The sequence below is a fragment of the Orbicella franksi genome, chromosome 14 (assembly GCF_964199315.1).
Source record: "Orbicella franksi chromosome 14, jaOrbFran1.1, whole genome shotgun sequence".
In the NCBI taxonomy this organism is placed as follows: Eukaryota; Metazoa; Cnidaria; class Anthozoa; order Scleractinia; family Merulinidae; genus Orbicella; species Orbicella franksi.
The window spans coordinates 17,782,177-17,800,597 of NC_138158.1; the positions used below are offsets into that span (position 1 = coordinate 17,782,177).

The window sequence follows — 18,421 nt, forward strand, 5'->3', positions numbered from 1 at the left end:
GTTTTATTGTTTTTCACCACATTACCTCTATATCATAAAGCAAATGAAGAAACCTAAGCCGTGCATTACACCGTAATAAAACAATCCGGAGATTGAGAACACTCGAGAAATGTAGAAAACACGAGCCGCAGGCGAGTGTTTCCTACATTTCCCTCGTGTTCCCAAATGCCCGTCGTGTTTTATCACAGTGTAATACACGGCTTAGGCTTCTTTATTTGTTAAATAATCATGTGTTAAATTTTCAACCTCGGATAACGAATTTCTACCTTTCCGGATGGTTGTTATCATACAGTCGTGTTTTACAAAACACATGCAATGAATGAAACAAGTATGACTAAACTTGAAATTTTTAGACAGGAAGCGAAAATACCGTCCGAAAGAAATGACTAAAATAACCAAGCTTTTTACAGCAGGAACTGATACAAGATTTAGAATTAATAACCAATGTCAACACATAAACTACACGGTCAGTGTAAACCGCAGACTGTGGACTGCAGACGCAGACCAGGAAAAAAATGGGTAAAATGCAGACTGCAGACTCCTAGACGTTTGTAGTATATATCGTGTTATTTCCACTATCGGATGCTAACCGTAAACAGGATTATTCAGACTAATCGTAGTGAAAGTCTACATTACGATTAGCCTGATTATTATATATTGAACTTGCTATCCTTAGGCTTTTCTGATTGGCCGAAAGCGTACACTGAATTTTCGAAATCAGCGTCTGAGACGTCATTTATCTGCAGATTATACAACAATCATGTCAAGGACACTCAAGGTCACTGGTAATCATGTCATGTGCGACCGCAGTGCATGATTTCTAAGGGTGATCATGTCAAGCTCGCGCGCTTTGTGTTGCTTGCCGTCAGTGAAGAAGCCAAAACATGACTTCTTGTTTTTTTCGTTCAATGTATAATAGAACAATTATTGGATTGGGTTTTTGTGATATCCAGAATAATCAAGGTCTCGGTAAGGGTTATCAGCCTCAGCCTCCGGCCTCGGCTGATAACCCCTACCTCGACCTTGATTATTCTGGATATCACAAAAACCCAATCCAATAATTGTTTAATATCACTCTGGTTAGACTGATTATCACTCCGGTTAGCCTTTATATCACTCAGGTTAGCCTAGATAACGCTCTGGTTAGCATGTTACGGTTAGCTCTCAATGATGGAGATAGTAACACGATTCAGTTTAAGTTAAAAAGTCTACGGTCTGCAGTCTTCATTTCACCTTTAGCTCCGGCCAAGGAGAGAAAGTACTGAACCGTACACGAACGGTCAGCGGTCACGTTTCTAATTACCAGTCGTTTCCGAGCAGATTATACAACATGGCGGACGAGAAAGCAGCTGCGGCTAGGAAAAAAGCCGAGGAACTTGACCAGGAAATTGATGAGTTCGTGGAATCTCTTAAAAAGAAATCCAATGGAAAAAAGCGCGAAATTGATTTCAAAGAGGAAAATTGGGAAGAGGTAATGTAATTAGTCTTCAAAACTGTCGAACACGTGTCTATCACTGTGCACGTTTTAGGCTATAAATGTTTGTTTATTTTCAAAGTCTCTGTCTAAGATAAGAGCTTACACTCCAAAAGAAGGTTTATCATCTCCCGGTCAGTATTTTATCTACAACGTTTACCTGAGGGGTAGGAGATACTTGACATATGCTTTAGGAATTTGAATTGTAGATTTTGGTAGCGCTTAGGGACTGTTCTTCAGATGCCTTTGATATGTCGAATTATTCCTCTTACCTGTGATCAATTGGGGCACGGACGCATAAATGTATGGAGTTCCATCCCCGCCAAAATCAAAGTTGATCACAACATTCAACTTGACAGTCTAACAATTAACTTGGCAAAAATTAACATCGTATTTCACTCTTCAACTTTGTACCTTGTATCACAATCATTGAAACTTTAAACATCAACTTTCAAAGTGACAGTTCAACGTTCAACTTTATCCATCAACATTCGTGTTAACATGTCAACAATGATCTTGAAACATGGGCTGTCAGCGAAAGATGAAGTTTGAATCTCCAAGTCGAATGTTGAGTCACCAAAGGCGCACCAATCCCGCCAAAATTCAACTCGAGAATTCAACTTTCAAGTTGATAATTCAACATGAAATGTCACGTGTCAATATCCATGTTAAGCAATGAACATTGCTATTGCTGGTGACGTAAATATGTTCACCATGACGTAATGTTCAATTTCTCAAAGTTGGTTTCAACCTCGTTCCCAGGGTCCTCTCTCTTCCTCCCTTGAGAAAGTACCCTGGTTGCGGCTGGTCACATGTCTACGTATGCCAACCAAAGCCCCACAGAGGGTGGGTCCTCAACTTAAATTTAGTCAACACTGTCTAGGGAGGTGAATGTTGCGCTGCTATACAGACGTCATTTATTTTGAAAGAGAAGCAAGTTGTTTGTCAGAGATCCTGCCTGACCAATGCTTCGTCGCTATGATCTGAACTTCTATGAGTATGAGATGTTAATTGAGAGGGAACTTTGCTTATTTTTTAGTGCTTTTTTAAAAACCGTCAACAACCTGCTTCGGATTAGTTTAATCAGTTTTTCACAGCAAAAGAATTAAGTAACCGTCAAATTATCGACGGGATGCATTCAGCTAAACAAGAAGCTAGTTTCTTGGGCGGAAATTGGACTTACCGCTAAAACAGTTTTAAAATGAAAGCCGTTAGATTTTGCAAACGTGCAACCGATGTCGCTGTTGTCATGTTCTTCATAGAATTTCTCACAGCAAGAGAACTGAATGACCTTCAAACTGTCGACTGGATGAATTCAATCAAATTCAAAGCTAGTCTCTTGGCCCAACACTGGACGTATCAAACTCTACACAAAGGCATCAACGTCTCCGTTGTGATTTTGCTAATCGAAAAATATAAGCTGGTTAATCAAGTTATTAGTATTCAGCACTCAGTCGTTGTTGATGTCAAGTTCTTCGTAATTTGCTTTCACTGCAAGAGAATGGAATGACCGTCACACTGTCAATGGGAGTAATTCAATGAAATTCAAAACTATCTTTGTTGGCGTACAAATGACGTATTTAATTCTAAACGAATGAGTAAATACCTACGTTGTGATTTTGCCAAATGAAAAATTAAATTAAATTCACTGCGCGGTTCATTTATTGTTGTGGTCGTTATTTCCAAGTTCTTTGTCAATTATTTTTACCACCACAAATTCCAAAGACTGTCCAACTATCGATGGGAAAATTCAGCCAAATGCAGGGCTAACCTTTAAGCCGAACTTTGATACATTGAACTCCAATATCGAATGTGTCAATGCCTTCGCTTTGGGTGTGGTCGAGGTTACAAATTCCACTCCGTACTGGGCTCAGTAGGTGAGCTCAGTGGAGACAAACTTTAACTGTCCTGCCCCTCCCTCCAATCATTTTTCTGGAATCTGCAAAAATCTAGCAGACACGTGACCAGCCACAACCAGGGTACTTTCTCGAGGGAGGAAGAGAGAGGACCCTGGTAACGAGGTTGAAACCAACTTTGAGAAATTGAACATTACGTCATGGTGAACATATTTACGTCATCAGCAATAGCAATGTTCATTGCTAAACACGGATATTAACACATAACAATTCATGGTGAATTATCAACTTGAAAGCCGAATTCTCAAGTTGAATTTTGGCGGGATTGGTGCGCCTTTGGTGACTCAACATTCGACTTGGAGATTTAAACTTCATCTTTCACTGACAGCCCATGTGTCGAGATCATTGTTGACATGTTAACATGAATGTTGATGGATAAAGTTGAACATTGAACTGTCACTTTGAAAGTTGATGTTTAAAGTTTCAATGATTGTGATACAAAGTACAAAGTTGAAGAGTGAAAAATGATGTTGATGTTTGCCAAGTTAATTGTTAGACTGTCAAGTTGAATGTTGTGATCAACTTTGATTTTTGGCGGGGATGGAACTCCATATAAATGAAGTCATTAACGTTTGTTTGTTTGTTTGTTTGTTTGTTTGTTTGTTTTTTGTTCCTTTGCTATATAAAGTAAATGGATTCCATGTCATGTTGCTGTGAATCTCTGAGGCAAATACAGCTAGGATTTTTATAAAAGGGGGTTTGAGATATACGAACCACTGAAGGTGGTCTCCTTTTGGGAGGTCCAGGGCTATCCTCACCCGAGAAATTTTTAAAACTGTGGTCCTCAGAAATTGGATTTCTGGCTTTCTGAAGCCAAGTCAGCATGTTGTAATGTGTCAACCTTTTTCATTTAGGGGGTTCGACCCAATCCCCCAAGACCCATCCTAGTATCTGTTACTGATCACAGAAGATGTTAAAATTTTATAAGAACATGAGTCACACACTCAGCTATCACCTTGATGTCATCTGTTGTCAATTACTGAACAGATGCATGGAAACATTGAACCTCTGTTAATTTGACAACAGGTATTATAAAAGCAGCCTTCATGGTTTCTGTTTTTTTGGTTTATTTAGGAATTTGAGAAAGTCCCTGCTTTTATGACAACAGCCCCAACACAAGAAGAAATAGATAATAACCCTGCCTTAGCAGCTCTTCAAGCTATTAAATATGAAGATGAAGACCCTGTAGGTAAGAGATAAAAAAGGTTAAATCTTTGAAGAACCTTCTTTTGTCTTGGGAACTCCTGTTTTGAAGCTTTATCTGTAATTTATATTAATTTTACTAAAGTTATGCATGCAACCAAAGGTTTGTTGTTATGTAGTGTGTGCAACTTGAATGAATTAGAATGAATTATGCAGTAATGATAATGTTTTAGTGCTCCTCTGAAAAACCTACACCTGGTCAGTGAGATTGTGAAGTTCAGAAATAAAAATGTTGACCAAGTGTGAAAGGCAATAAAAAAAATTAAGCAAAGTCCATGTATGAACAAAGAAAACGATATCAAGACCATATCTTTAGCACTGTATCAAACAAGTTGGCCAATAAAATTATATATTATTTTTCTAGAAAATTCCACTTGAAAAGGTTAACTGATGCAAGCAATTCAACTGAAACAAAGAAAACTGGGCTGCTTAAAGGAGCTCAATCATGATATTTTTAGTTATTTTGGCTGTGTACAGAATTACTGTTAAATTAAAGGAAGCCTGAAAATAGTAGTTTGCTAAGATACAAATACACCAAAGAGATAATAATAAACCATAGAGGAACAAGGATGGTTATTAGGATAGAGGAGATTAACATGGATTACATACGATGAACTTGAAGGCTTTAGGGGCTAATCTTTTCAAAATGCACAAACCATGACATAGCTCTTTTAAGCAACCAATCAAATTACATGATTCCATTTACATGTATCTGCATTATATGTGGAACATTATATATTATGGCCTGAAAAACCCCAGGCCTTTTATGACCACTCTTCAACCTTAATTCCCAACTATTGTAGTTGTGATTGATGCCACAAAGATCTGTTAGTTATGATCACTATTACAAAGATTTCTTCTGAAGCCTACAGTGCTTGGAATCACTATTGCTTAGATTAAACTGCTGTGGTGAAGGACATTTTTCTTTTCTTTGTTTTTTCGTCAGCAAGAGCTGAAGCATACAAGGAAGATGGAAATTATGAATACAAAAGAAAAAACTTCAAGGAAGCCATTGCAGCCTACACAGAGGGAATCAAAATCAAGTGCGATGATGCTGGGCTCAATGCTATTCTGTACACTAACAGAGCCACAGCCCAATTCTGTCTAGGTATTAGTCAAATAAACCAAATACTTATTTTCAGGGGCATAGCCAGGATTTTTCAAAGGAGGGGGGGGGGGGGGGTCACACTGTGTCAAAGTGAGGGTACTCACCAGATTGCCATGGTGTTTTTGCCACCTGATGTAGGCTGTTTGCTCAAAAAAGGCTTGCAAAAGGGTGGTCATGGGCACCCCAGAAACCCCCTGGCTATGCCCTTGATTTTATTATTTTATTTTGCCACACAAAAAATAAGACAAAATCTAAGTATTTTAAAAGAAATATTGCTCCTATACTACAGAGTGTAATATGTAATCCAACCATATTTGTTACATTTTTTGTAAAAAGTTCCATTTGATTTTTAATGGTGACAAGATGACACCAAAACTTTTAATACTAACTGTAACATTTAATATATTTCTTTTAAAATCTTTTAGTGGTGAATCATGTGTAATATTTTGGTTGTCTTTTTGACAGGAAATAATCGCAGTGCATTGAATGATGCGACAGCTGCAAGGAAGTTGCAACCAGCTTACATGAAAGCTATTATAAGAGGTGGGTACTATGTGGATCTATGCAGTATGTGTGACATGTCTGGTATTAGGTAACTACAGTTAGGTGTGTGGTAATGTTGTACCAGCAGAGAACCAAATCTGTGTGCTACCAGTGTAAACAAGTTTATGTGTAGTTTTGAAAAGTAAAATGATTCAAAATATTGAAATTAAAAGCACTAGTCTATGCCATCTGACGCAATGTTAGTAATTTTTAAAATTGGAATGGAAAAATGGACGAAATTTATGGTTGTGTTTTCCCTGCATAGGTGCAAGCACTTGTGTGGAACTTCAAAAATATGACGACGCTGTACAATGGTGCGATGATGGCTTAGCAGTATCTTTGCTGTGTAAAGTACTGATAGTAGTCAGGAGGTCTTCTGATGCCCACAGTACAAAATTTTTTCTGACTTACATGAATAGCTTCCTTAACCCACGAAAGCTATTTCATATCAGTATATGGCAATTAAAATTTGACAGTTCTGGTTCTTACCCAGACATGTTTGCATGTCTGAAAACAGTCAGGAGAATATTTGAGAGTTTGGACTGTTGAAAGGCATGAATAGTGGGATAGCAGGAATTAATCATCTTCCCGTCCTCCCAAACTTCCACTCATGTTTCTATTGAACAATTAGATTATGAGCTCGAGATTTCTATCACGCATAGAAATCGAGAGCGAATAATCTAATTGTTTTAGTATAAATCTACTAGTCGTTCAAAACTTTATCTAAATCCTCTTTACAGACACTTCAAAAATGCCAAGAGGCGGCCATCATTTTTTCAGCAAGAGCATGTTGCTACGCTACTCCCTATCTGTCACAGAATAGAAAATGAGTAGGGTAGCCAATCAGAGAACAGCATTCATGGTAGAACGCTAGTAGTTTTATTCTAAAACTTGATAGAAACTTGGTACTGCAGATGTCTTCTATTTCTCCATTATATAATAATAAATCATGATAATTATAATAAATTATATTACATTAAATAGTACTGTCTGCATGTAGCATGTAGTAACCCTGAAAAGAGATAATGATTATGACGATCAATGCATGTAGTACCCTAGGCCCGCAATGCATGCAAACACTTGACAGGTACACCAACCTGAAAGCCTTCTTCATGTATGTCTACAGTGTTGATAGTTTCAATTCTTAACTGTAAAAAGATTGAAGCACAAAATAAGAGGCTGTTGGAGATTCGAAACAAGTCTCTTGCTGAACAGAAAAAGGTGTTGAGAGATCAAAGAAAAGCCATGTTGAAGGAAAAGAAAGAGAAATCTGAAACAGAAGCATTGTTAGCAGCTGTGAAGGTATGTGGTACATTAATATAAAAGAGATCTAAGCATACAATTATTATTCATTTAACACAAGTTTAGAGTCTGAGCATGTTCTGATTGGCTTACATGCTATGCTTTATTAAAAATTATAGACACCATTGTCTTACTGGAAAATATGTATACACCACTTGTAAAATTCATACAAAACTACATCCCAGATTCAAATGCTTTTTGAAGGTTGTTTCTGCAAGCAGTCAGTATGTCTATATAATAGAAAGAAAATTACATGGTGGTTTGAAGATAGGAATATTATATCCTCTCATGTTAGAAACATTATTTTACTTGCTCACTGTCTCACTGCCCTTGTTCATAAAATGTTGGCTTTACCTCTGAAAAATATAATTTGTATTTTTGCTCAAGCTTCTCAGCAGTTGGGAATCCTATATCTTTGAATCTGATTGGCTAATCGTGTGTGCTCCAGTGGTCGAGATTTTGCCATCTAGAGCCTTGGTTGAATTAAGTAGCTTTGTAATCACCAGATCAGAGTCATTGTAATTTTTGTAGAACTGCATATTAAATTCTGTATGTTCATCTTATTCTTTTAGGCGCGTGGTGTCAAATTAGAACATGAGGACGACCTTGTGAGACCCATAACTGATGGTGGTCTGGATATCAAGGTTTCTATGGACAGCACTGGTGTTATCTACTGGCCAGTTGTGTTTGTTTACCCAGAGTTTGAAGAGACAGACTTGATATCTTCATTTAATGAGAATAACAGGTGTTTATAGAATACTTGAGTTGAAACAACTTTGCACTTAGTTTTCCATACTTTTGTTTTCTAAGTAAAAGTTGGAGGTGCAGTGGCTTGGTGAAAGCACACTGGACTCTGGATCAAACGGTCGGAGTTCAAGCCTTGGCTGGGGTCATTACTCTCACAGTGCCTCCCTCTGCCCAGGGATACACCTGAACTGCGTCAGATCGACTAAGGTGGTGAACGGCCCGACGCAGTGGAAGTCATTTCGTGAGAGACTGTAAAGAGGGTGATTGATTTGATCCAACTTGGATCGTTACAACTTGTGACAAGCTGGCTTCTGTTAACTCAAATTCACTTCTGTTTTTAATATTGCGACCTGACTTCCAGTAAGATTGGTTGACTGGGTGATGAGTCGACCCCACTCAGGTCGATTGTATTGGGTATGAGCGCGGAGGAACCGAGGAGTCCTTTATACTACAGAAAATGGAGCTAAGTGCAGCCCTGATGACCCATAGTAGTTACAGGTGTATTAGCCATCGTTGGTCTGTTTGGTTATTATAATTTTCTTACATGCAGTATTCACAACCTAGAACATATAGCCAATGTACATGTACGCAGTCCTTTGAGTAAGCCACTTGCTAGGATCAAAGTAATATATGTTCCTACCATCTCTGATAGAATCTCTGATCACCTGTATGCCATGTTTGAGGAAGAATCTCCACCTTGGGATGTAGAAAGAAAATACAGACTAGCGAATCTTGAGGTATGTAATTGTGGCTGTTGAACACTTGTATCATACTGGTAGTTTGATGTGTAAAAACTACAGAAACATTGGAAACTGAGATCGGACGCACATGGTCTATTTTTTTTTTTTTTTTTTTTTTTTTTGTATTTTGTATTTTGCTTTTCTTGTTTGTTCATGTACAAGAGAACATCCGTAACATAAACATGTTGAAGCAATTTGTTTCTCTAACCCGTTAATTTAAAGATAAATTTTTCTTACTTTCTTCGTTAATTGTTAGCACATGTAACTGTGTACAACAGGATTTACACAGGCTGGAGATCTGCAAGAAATATGACCAATTGAGAACCGTTTGATAATTTTCCATAGTACCAAAGATTTCATTAGTTTAACTTAGTTTGGAGAAGGACCAAACTAGTTTAAAACTACGAAATCAAAATAGATGAAAAGTCTTCAGCTTTGTGTTCTGAAATATTTACTGGACTCTATTCCTGTAACAACAGCAACAGCTTTATTTATCCCTTATTTTTTTATAAATCAAATTACGTAGTAGTATAATAATTAAATTAAAATAAGGGTAACTGACAACTTGAAATAACCTGAAATAGTTAAAAATGCCAGGTTGCCAGTTAATTACATATGTATTACAATTTGTAGTCGTTAGCTAACTAAAGTAAACACACACGAAAAGGTTACATACAATCATTGGAAAGAAGGAGATAAGCATTAAATAAATTATACAACTGTATTATCCTACGACTAACTGCACTAAAAATACCGGTATTTGTTTGAAGTCATTAGTAAAACTCATTAGTAAAATAATGCTAAAATAATGTACAAATGCCTCACTCCACCATTACCACTCGGTCCACTCCAACACAAGGAGGCGCGGTGGCCTCATGGTTAGTGGCTCCAGCGGTCAGGGTTTGAGCCCTGGCTGGGGACATTCCGTTGTGTTCTTGGGCAAGACACTACTCTCGCGGTGCCTCTCTCCACCCAGGTGTATAAATGGGTAACGGCGAACCTAGTGCTGGGGGTAACCCTGCGATGGACTAGTATCCCATCCAGGGGGGAGTAGAAATACTCCTAGTCGCTTCATGCTACAGAAACCGGGATAAGCTCCGGCCCGATGAGCCACTTGGCTTGTATGCAGACTTTACCTTTACCCACTCCAACACATCGCCTCTTCCACTATGAATTGTTTTCGCTGTAAACCACATTCAAATCTTACGTATACACGTACAGTGTACCTTTGAAAATTGCTTTTATGTGTCCTCGTTTATCTCGGCCCTTCTGTCCTCCTCTTTCATAACTGTCTATGGCGTTTCAAGCTGCATTACACCCTAGTTAGTCTGCATTGTGTGATTACCCAGTGCCCCATCCTTATTGTTCTCTCTCTGGTGCCCAACTATCCACCTTGGAAACACACTGTACCCTTGCAAGTAGGCTGCATTGCAGCCTAAGTGGGGACCAGGTAGGGAGGGAAAAAACGCGAGGAAAAAGGAGCGGAACTCCCCCACCCCACCCCTCCTTCTTCCATCTACGCTCCCCCTCCCCCCTTCCCCTGTTTTACGCTCACTACGCAGGCTAGCTTGCGAGCACATTATCCTATTAGTTATGGTTATTTAGCTCTAATGTCTTGTATTTCTCTCGTTATATCTTTTAGGTTTATTTTGAGGACTCTACGGGAGAAAAGTTGTGTTTGGTGAATAGCAATAGCGGCCTCAAAGATATTCTTTCAGACTCTACTAGGTAAGAGTTAAACAAGGTTCTGATCATGCTGGCAACATCAGTCAGCGGACATGTTCAGTCTTGCTTTAGTATCAACGTTATCGTGACGTTATTGTTATGTTATCGCCGTTATCGTTATCGACGTTTGTTGTCGTGGCGTTATCGTGATGTTATCGTGACCTTGTCGTTATGTTATCGTCGTTATCGTCATCGACGTCATCGTTATGACGTTATAGTGACGTTATCGTAGCGTTATCGTGACGTTGTTGTATGCTAATTAGTTGACCTGTTGACTGTTCAAAAATGACAGGAGTTTATTCCAAAATCAACAAACCAACCGGAACAGATGATGCTTTTCTAATTATGCTTCAGTTTCCCTTGAAGGAGGAACGAAAAATGGAGAAATGCGCCAATGCTAGACAACTTTTCGACTTGACGTTTCTAAGAAGTGAAAAACATGTACCTCTAGAAGTAGTCAACTACAAAAGAATGTACGCGAAGCGCAGAGATCATTGCATGAAGCGTCCTCATAATGGCAAAAACCGGCCAGTGAAGTGCACAAAGTAAAGGAGGACTTACATCAGGAATAGTATTATTTTTTTGTATACATATAGATGGGCCTATACCGGGGAGGGGACTTGTAAACGAGGTGCTAATAACCGGAATTTTACGGTATGTTATATGGTGTTGTTCAAGCCGGCCGGCGCTGATTTGTTTTTTCTTTACATTCAGGTTGGTAGTAAAACAAAGAACACCTTCATTTATAATTCTCAGTAAAGAATCTTCATTTCGGGCAAGTTTTCTTCAGCGTTATCAAGTTGAGCGATGACGTAACCCAACTCGACGTCGGGAAAAATCGAGCTTGCCTTCGTCAGATCCTCGTGAAATACCGAAGAGCTTACGATTCTCGTCGTCCAATCAAAACATAGCGCGATAGCTGACGAGCACTGCGTCGTCAGCTTGGTGTCATGCGCCTACCTCATCATGTTGCCAAGCAACAGCTGTGCCGTGAACCGCGGGCTCGGCTGATTCTGAACCAAGCTGTCAGATTCTGCGACGAACAAAGGATGACGAAAAGGGAAAAAGACCTCTCGTGACAATGTTCCCTCGCTTTGTCGCGTATTTCTTATTTCTAAGTACCTCGACTGATGGGAAAAGCAAAGGATTTGTGATATTTCCAAAGCTATTCTTCGCTCTACACATCACACAATGAAAAGATTTATTAAACATATTGCATAAATTAAATATTATTTATTCCTTTCAGTTCCTGCTCCTTGAAAATTTCAATTATAAATATGGCTAGCATATAAATTTCCAATTTCAGAGACAAAATTTAAAACAAATTACTGCATCTTAAAATTCGTATCACTCGAAAGACATGTCTCATCTTGAAATATAAACAAAGACATTTACTCCAGCGTTTTTTGTCTACTTACCTGTAACTGTCTGTTAGAGTTCGTGTGAGTTGTTGATATGGCAATATAGCTAGGCTCCGCTGCTCCATTCACTTTGCAACCTCGTCCCAGGATCTTCTCCTGGACGATTTTCAAAATGGTGGCTCGTCGGCTCGTCGTCTCGCAACACTTCCCACCGTTGCATGGCCTCTCATTTCTAATGTTATCCAACGAGCTAACTAAGAATCAGAATACATCAAAGAACAAAATCCTCAAGAAGTATACAAAACGTAGCCCTTTTAAACTGTTTGTTTTTTTTGGGGGGGGGGGGGGGGGGAACTGGATCTTTCTAAACGTCGCAGACAGCAGCATCACAAAATCTGCCTGTCTTCATTCTTCATAAAGCGTGAAATCGGGGGCAAATTCAGAACTTCAATGGGGAGGGTGAATAGAACATTTTACAGTTGTCTGCTCGGTAACCTGGACTTTGAAAGGCAGCGACGCTGGAGGTGACCTTGCTTTGATACAGGCCTCTCCGTTTTTGTCGTGTAAATGCACCTAGTTAGCATTAGAACAACTTGATTTACACAGCAAAGGCAGTAAGGTCTGTATCAAAACAATGTCACCTTCAGCCTCGCTGCTTTTGTAAGGCCAGGTCACTGAGCCGAAAGTTGTAAAATGGCCTATTATGGTGTCTGTCGATGTGGTTTAGCATCAAGGATGTTTGTACCAGTAAGAAACTCATCTGCCGATGTTTACCAACATTTACATGAAGAAAAACCTTTGCAAAAGATGCTTCATTTAAAGAGAAGAACGGAGAAAAAAGTGGCCTCAACTTTGCGGACTTTTCATTTATTTAAACTTTATTTAATTTATGCAAGGTGTCAAGTTCAACTTTCAGCTGTCAAACTGTCAACTTTTTAACCAATGAGATTTTATGGACCTTTTTAAGTAGCCAATCGAAAAAGCCAGTTTATCGTTCTTTTATAGAATCAGAAAAACTGAAGGGAAAGAAAGGATGAGAAACAAACACTGGTTCAACATTTACTTTTATTACATTTAGCGCTACTCAAGTTCAACTTTCGTCACAAGAACTACAGTGTTACAGTTGATCAGATCCTCATCCTTCACATCTTTTAACGTCTCGCTCTCGACTTCTTTAATTCCTTCTTCAATTTGTTCATCGGTGAACTGGTAAAATGTACTCACGTAACGACGCCGAAACATCTCGTATAACTTGGATTTTGTCAGACTCCATGCAAAGGAGAACTCTTCTTGGGAGAATTTCCCCTTAAACTTAATCTCACGGAAAAACTGCTTCCTCTCACTTACCTTTTGAAAATAGCTGCTGTAGCCATTCGCGGCCATTTTGAACATTGGATGACTATGACTTACCGAGTCAAATTGAACAAATGAACCACTGGGTCGAAGAGAACGAAATATTCCCTCGTACACAGTATTGGGATCAACAAAGTGATGTGTACTGAATACTGCTAGAATCGTATCAAAACACTGGCTGATTTTCGAATCAGAAAAAAATTCTTCCGCCGTTTTTTGAACGGGGTAAGTTCCTTTCCTTTGGCGCGCTACCTTTTGCATTTCTGCGCTGGGATCCACGCACCAAACAGGGTTTCTTAGCACGAACGATTCAAAGATGTTCTCGGCAATGAAGCCGTTTCCACTACCAATGTCTGCGACAATGTGGTACGGCTTCAAGTCCAAGGATTTCATCAGCTGGGGAAGGAATCCTTTATACATTTCTTTGTAGAGGTATTCGTAGTTGTTAGCTATCGAGCGATAATGTTCTGGGAAAGAAAATACAAAATTGAACTTCTTAAGGGTTCGAGAAAAGTTGCAAATGTGTCAACAGTTCCTAGTACGCATGCGCTCAATTTGCTTTCGCTCGTTGTACCATTGGTCAGCACCAAGAATCGCAACCTCTGGCCGGGCCCAATTTTCTGAGCATGCAAAGAGTATTCTCAGCCTATCAGATTTGCCAGATTTTGACGGAAGTCCCTGAATCGTCGACGTCCAGTGTTGGACCAGCCCAGAGGTCGCGAGTTTTGGTACTGACCAGGAAACCGCAAGAAAAGGGGGACGTGTTGTGCTTGCAAACTGCCGCTCTAATCAAGAAGGCGGTTGATTGACGCTTAACCAAATCTATACTGCAGTCAACTGCCGATAACTCGAATTGTTTCTGCGCATCGTTACTGCGCACGCAAATTCACACGCTAAGTTATAAAATGAACAATGATAGGGCAGATGGCCATTGCTACAGCTTTGCCTCGATTTAACGATATTGGACGTTCGGTGGCCCCTTTTTTTCTTTTGATGGATCATTTTCTCGATGTTTAGCGAAAAAGAAAAGAAATAGTCTCAATGTTTTGGATCACAGCGCTGATTGTTTTCAGTGTTTTGAGTTGTCACGTATTGACAATCATGGTTCGAATTATCAAGGGTAAAAATGTACAGAAGATGAATCGAAGGAAAACGAAAATTGCTCCGAGTTAGCAGCAAGTTCGAGTTATCGAGGGTTCGAGTTACCGAGGGGAAATCAATTTTGGTTCGAGTTAGCGCGAGATTCAAGTTATCGTGGGTTATGTGTTAACGGGAATTGCCTGTGCCTCTGTTCAGAAAATAAATCGATTCAAGAATGATACCTTCTACGTAAGATTTTTCAGGCTTGCTCATCATTGAGTGCTTGGATCCTGGTTCAGCTCTGTATTCGTGGTAACTCAGAAATGAGAATTAGCCCTGCAGAAGAAATAATATGGAAAATAAGTATAGGTATTCGTACGGATGCGAGTGCAATTTTGAAAACTCTCTCAACATGGCACAAGACTTTAGGCGAGGGCAACTTGAAAGAGTTTCCAAATACAGTCGAACCTCTATTAAGCGGCCGACTATTAAGCGGCCAAACTTTATTTGGTGGCCAGCCGTTAAAGTCCCGGAAAAATTGTCAGCTATACACTGTAATAAAGACATCTATTCAACGGCCACCTCTATTAAGCGGCCGCGGCCAGTTCCTTGCCGTCCCAAGGGTGGTTTTGTTTTGTTTTATACCTCTATTAAAAGGCCAGGAAGATTTAAAGTTAACATTTTTAGCCAGATGAAGGCAAAAGAATGACAATGTGGGACACTCTAAAAACACATTTTCAGCAGTATTTAATTAAAACAATCACAAAACAAAGTCTCAAGCGATTTAGGTTGTTTGTACAGCACACGAGTCAATGTTAGCTAATGTTGGGTTGACACACACGTGGCGTCTGTACACGCCCTTGGCTTTTGTTAACGTTATGGACCGTATTATAATCATCATTGTTCTACTTTTTCCGCACTTGCAGTTTTTGGTACTTACATTTGTATAAACTGAAAACTGGACCACGCCTAACGTTGTTTTCGGATGAACCTCTATTAAGCGGCCAGTTGTCTCGTCCTCGAGAGTGGCCGCTTAATAGAGGTTCGACTGTATCACGAGTAGTGTAAATCCTTAATTGCTCGAGCATTCGGACGATTACTCATTTATTATATGACTCAGAAAATTGCGAAAGCACGCACGTTAATTTGCACTGCAGTGCAAATTAGGAATTAACGATAAATTGCCCTGCTCTCAACCAATCACATTTGCAAATTTTCTTGAACCCTCAGTAATTTTCTCAGCCATATAATAAATTGGATAACTGATTTAAAATGGGAGACGAAGTGGAAAAGTATTCAAATCAACACAGAGTGTGGTCTGTTAAATTCACGTCGTTGTGTCGTTGTGTGGGTTCCCAGTGCTAAAATAAAGACGCAAAATGAAGACGTGAGGACATTTTCACAAACGGGAAGTTACAACTGCAGCCTGCGAACAGGCTCCCGGCGGGCGCGAAAAGAGGAGTTCGCCCCGATCACTTCGCTCTCCTAATTCTTCAGTTTCGCGCTCTTCGGCTCGCATTGCTCTCCGGATATTTTTTTCCGTCCTCGCCGGGAGCCTGTCAGGCTAGCGGTAAGGCCGTAGGAGCGAAAATTCCAATTTACCTAGCTCACAGCTTCGCCATTCTTGCTACATACACTACGCTATTGAAACAAAGCACTTACGAACAAAATGTAGTCAGACACACCAGCTAAATGGCCACCTTAAAACGGGCAATTACCCAGAGTAGAGCAATAATTATGGGTATTTAATTTCAAAACCAGGGAATGGGCGTAAACACAATCATCCTCAATCCCAAGCACTGTGAGGAGCAATTAATGAATTGGTCTTTTTTAAACAGCCTTTTGTAAGTTTACCTTAATCAGAATGTAAGCACGGCAATTCCATAATCCTATGCCAGAATTAGAAAAAGACTTTAAATTTACGTTCAAATTCGCTGCGTAACATATTGATTCCTTGCAGCAGAGAATCGAGTATTATATAGACGAACGTTAGATGAGCTAGACCCATGTTTTTTGAAGGAAAGTTCGCCACCCCTCATCGAGGGATTAAAGTCACTAAAGCACCCAAGACTCACGGTACCTCTTCGCATGAGCGGGTTAGCCGACCAGTAGCTATCCAGCACATCACAGAATTACTGCTAATATCCCCGAATGACAGAGCACGTTCTTGGGCAATGATTATATATTTGAGAAGAATGCGTTGTTCTTCTTAACTTAAAATCTTGAGACCTGTTCCAATGATAAAGGCTAGAAAATAAGAAACAAAACAACGATAACAAATTTCCCACCTTACCTTGGAATTTTTGACGTCTCAAGATGGATGAGAACGCGATATCAATAACTTTCCGCAAGTACCAATCAGTTAAGATACTTCACGAGACGCTCTTATGATTTATGCGCTTACGTGAGGCGGCAGTCTTTTGCCATATGTATGACATGCACATTTAACGCATTCCTACCTGTTAGTATAGTTACATTGACTACCAGACTATTATTAGAAGCAGGTGAGAAGTCATTCATTCCCTTCCACCGATTTTTAACAGTTTTTGCTTATATGTTGGTTTTACAGACAAAGATAACACATGGGATAAAGAAGATCGTATGCCAGTCAGATATTAAACTAATTCATGTTGATTCGTCATTTCCATAGCCACCTGCTTGCTAGCAAAACATCCTTTTTGGAATAGGGTCAATAGGCCACTTTCGATGTATTAATATTCAGCTTGATAATGAGGCTTAGAGGACACAAACAAAAGAAATGAATAAACATGGCCATTCAGTGTCCTTTGTTTGTGTCCTCTAAGCTTCACTGCCAAGCTGAATTTTAATTTATCGAAAACGGTCTATTCTGCATTTTATTGACCCTTTCGTCTCGTTTGCATGCCTTTTAAAACAAAAGAACATTGACCGCAGAACTGCAATAACAGCTATTGCCAGTCTTTTGCAATATGTATGACATGCGCATTGAAAGCATTCCCACACGTTAACATAATTACATTGACTATCAAAAAAATTGACTGTTGCATGGCGCGCTGATATTTGTTCTAATCTCCCTAAGGTTAAGCCACATGTTAAAAAAAGGTGAGATGATATTCCATTCCCTCGTGCCGAACAGTTATGTACTTACATATTTTTACTTGAGTAAGGAACCCTGTTTTGTAGGCCAAAATTCCACGGCAACAAGGATTCGAGTCAGATTTAAAACTCATTTTTGTCGACTCGCCAGTTGCTAGATACACCTGCTTGTTATAGAGTACGCTTGTTGGGATTCCTGTTACGTCAACTAAAACTGCTTGGTTAACTTACCATAATTTTCCTTTTCATACAGAAACGCAGGTTGCACTTTCTCTTTCGTTCAATCTCAATCAATCAATCTTTATTTAAAACACGAACTCTTATCATAAAAATGGTCTTCCTAGGAGTCGTGTAAACAATTACAAAGAATAATTTAACAATATTAACAGGAATGCATTAACTAACATTACAATATATTAACTAACGAACTAATTAACTAGCCTACAATAAAAACCTATGTAATAAAACTTTTCTCTAATTTATAATGCACTAAAAATAATCTTTCCGTACAGTGAGGTTCTCAACAGTTTTAAACTAGGCGTGTGTTTGATTTCCGAGGGAATCCTGTTCTACAGAACAGATCCTCTGTGGTGCAGGCTACCTTTTGCATATTCCGTCCTCGGCCTGGGGACATAGCAATTTATCTCAGAGTTTCTAAGATTGTGTGCGTGTACTGATTTGAGGTGTTGGTGAAAAATCTCCGTCTGTTAATATTATCAAAATATCCTTTTCCTTACGGCTGAATAATATGTAGGACTGGTTCCTCCGACAAACCCAAAGGAAGGTCGGTTTGG

General features: G+C 39.3%; 2 protein-coding genes across 2 annotated transcripts; one reads left to right on the forward strand and one right to left on the reverse strand.

Moving 5' to 3' along the window:
* Positions 1-1,254: 1,254 nt before the first annotated feature.
* LOC145468354 (hsp70/Hsp90 co-chaperone CNS1 homolog) lies at positions 1,255-11,969 on the forward strand. Its single transcript, XM_081452052.1, has 10 exons — positions 1,255-1,471; positions 4,465-4,579; positions 5,540-5,701; positions 6,167-6,244; positions 6,510-6,577; positions 7,403-7,546; positions 8,119-8,291; positions 8,946-9,030; positions 10,676-10,761; positions 11,473-11,969. The coding sequence occupies exons 1-10, from the start codon at positions 1,331-1,333 to the stop codon at positions 11,567-11,569; spliced, it is 1,149 nt and encodes a 382-aa protein (XP_081308178.1). The 5' UTR covers positions 1,255-1,330; the 3' UTR covers positions 11,570-11,969.
* Positions 11,970-13,199: 1,230 nt separating this feature from the next.
* LOC145467852 (uncharacterized) lies at positions 13,200-17,414 on the reverse strand. Its single transcript, XM_081451459.1, has 3 exons — positions 16,846-17,414; positions 14,795-14,888; positions 13,200-13,939 (listed from the first exon to the last, which is right to left on the reverse strand). Exons 2-3 carry the CDS (start codon positions 14,826-14,828, stop codon positions 13,200-13,202), a joined length of 774 nt encoding a protein of 257 aa, XP_081307585.1. The 5' UTR covers positions 14,829-14,888; positions 16,846-17,414.
* Positions 17,415-18,421: the final 1,007 nt, after the last annotated feature.

Coding starts and splice junctions, on each gene's coding strand:
- LOC145468354 (XM_081452052.1), top strand. CDS start 1,331: ATGGCGGACGAGAAAGCAGCTGCGGCTAGGAAAAAAGCCGAGGAACTT. Junction 6,245..6,509: donor CATGAAAGCTATTATAAGAG/GTGGGTACTATG, acceptor TTCCCTGCATAG/GTGCAAGCACTTGTGTGGAA. Junction 8,292..8,945: donor TCATTTAATGAGAATAACAG/GTGTTTATAGAA, acceptor CATCTCTGATAG/AATCTCTGATCACCTGTATG.
- LOC145467852 (XM_081451459.1), bottom strand. CDS start 14,828: ATGATGAGCAAGCCTGAAAAATCTTACGTAGAAG. Junction 13,940..14,794: donor TGAAAAATCTTACGTAGAAG/GTATCATTCTTG, acceptor TTTCTTTCCCAG/AACATTATCGCTCGATAGCT.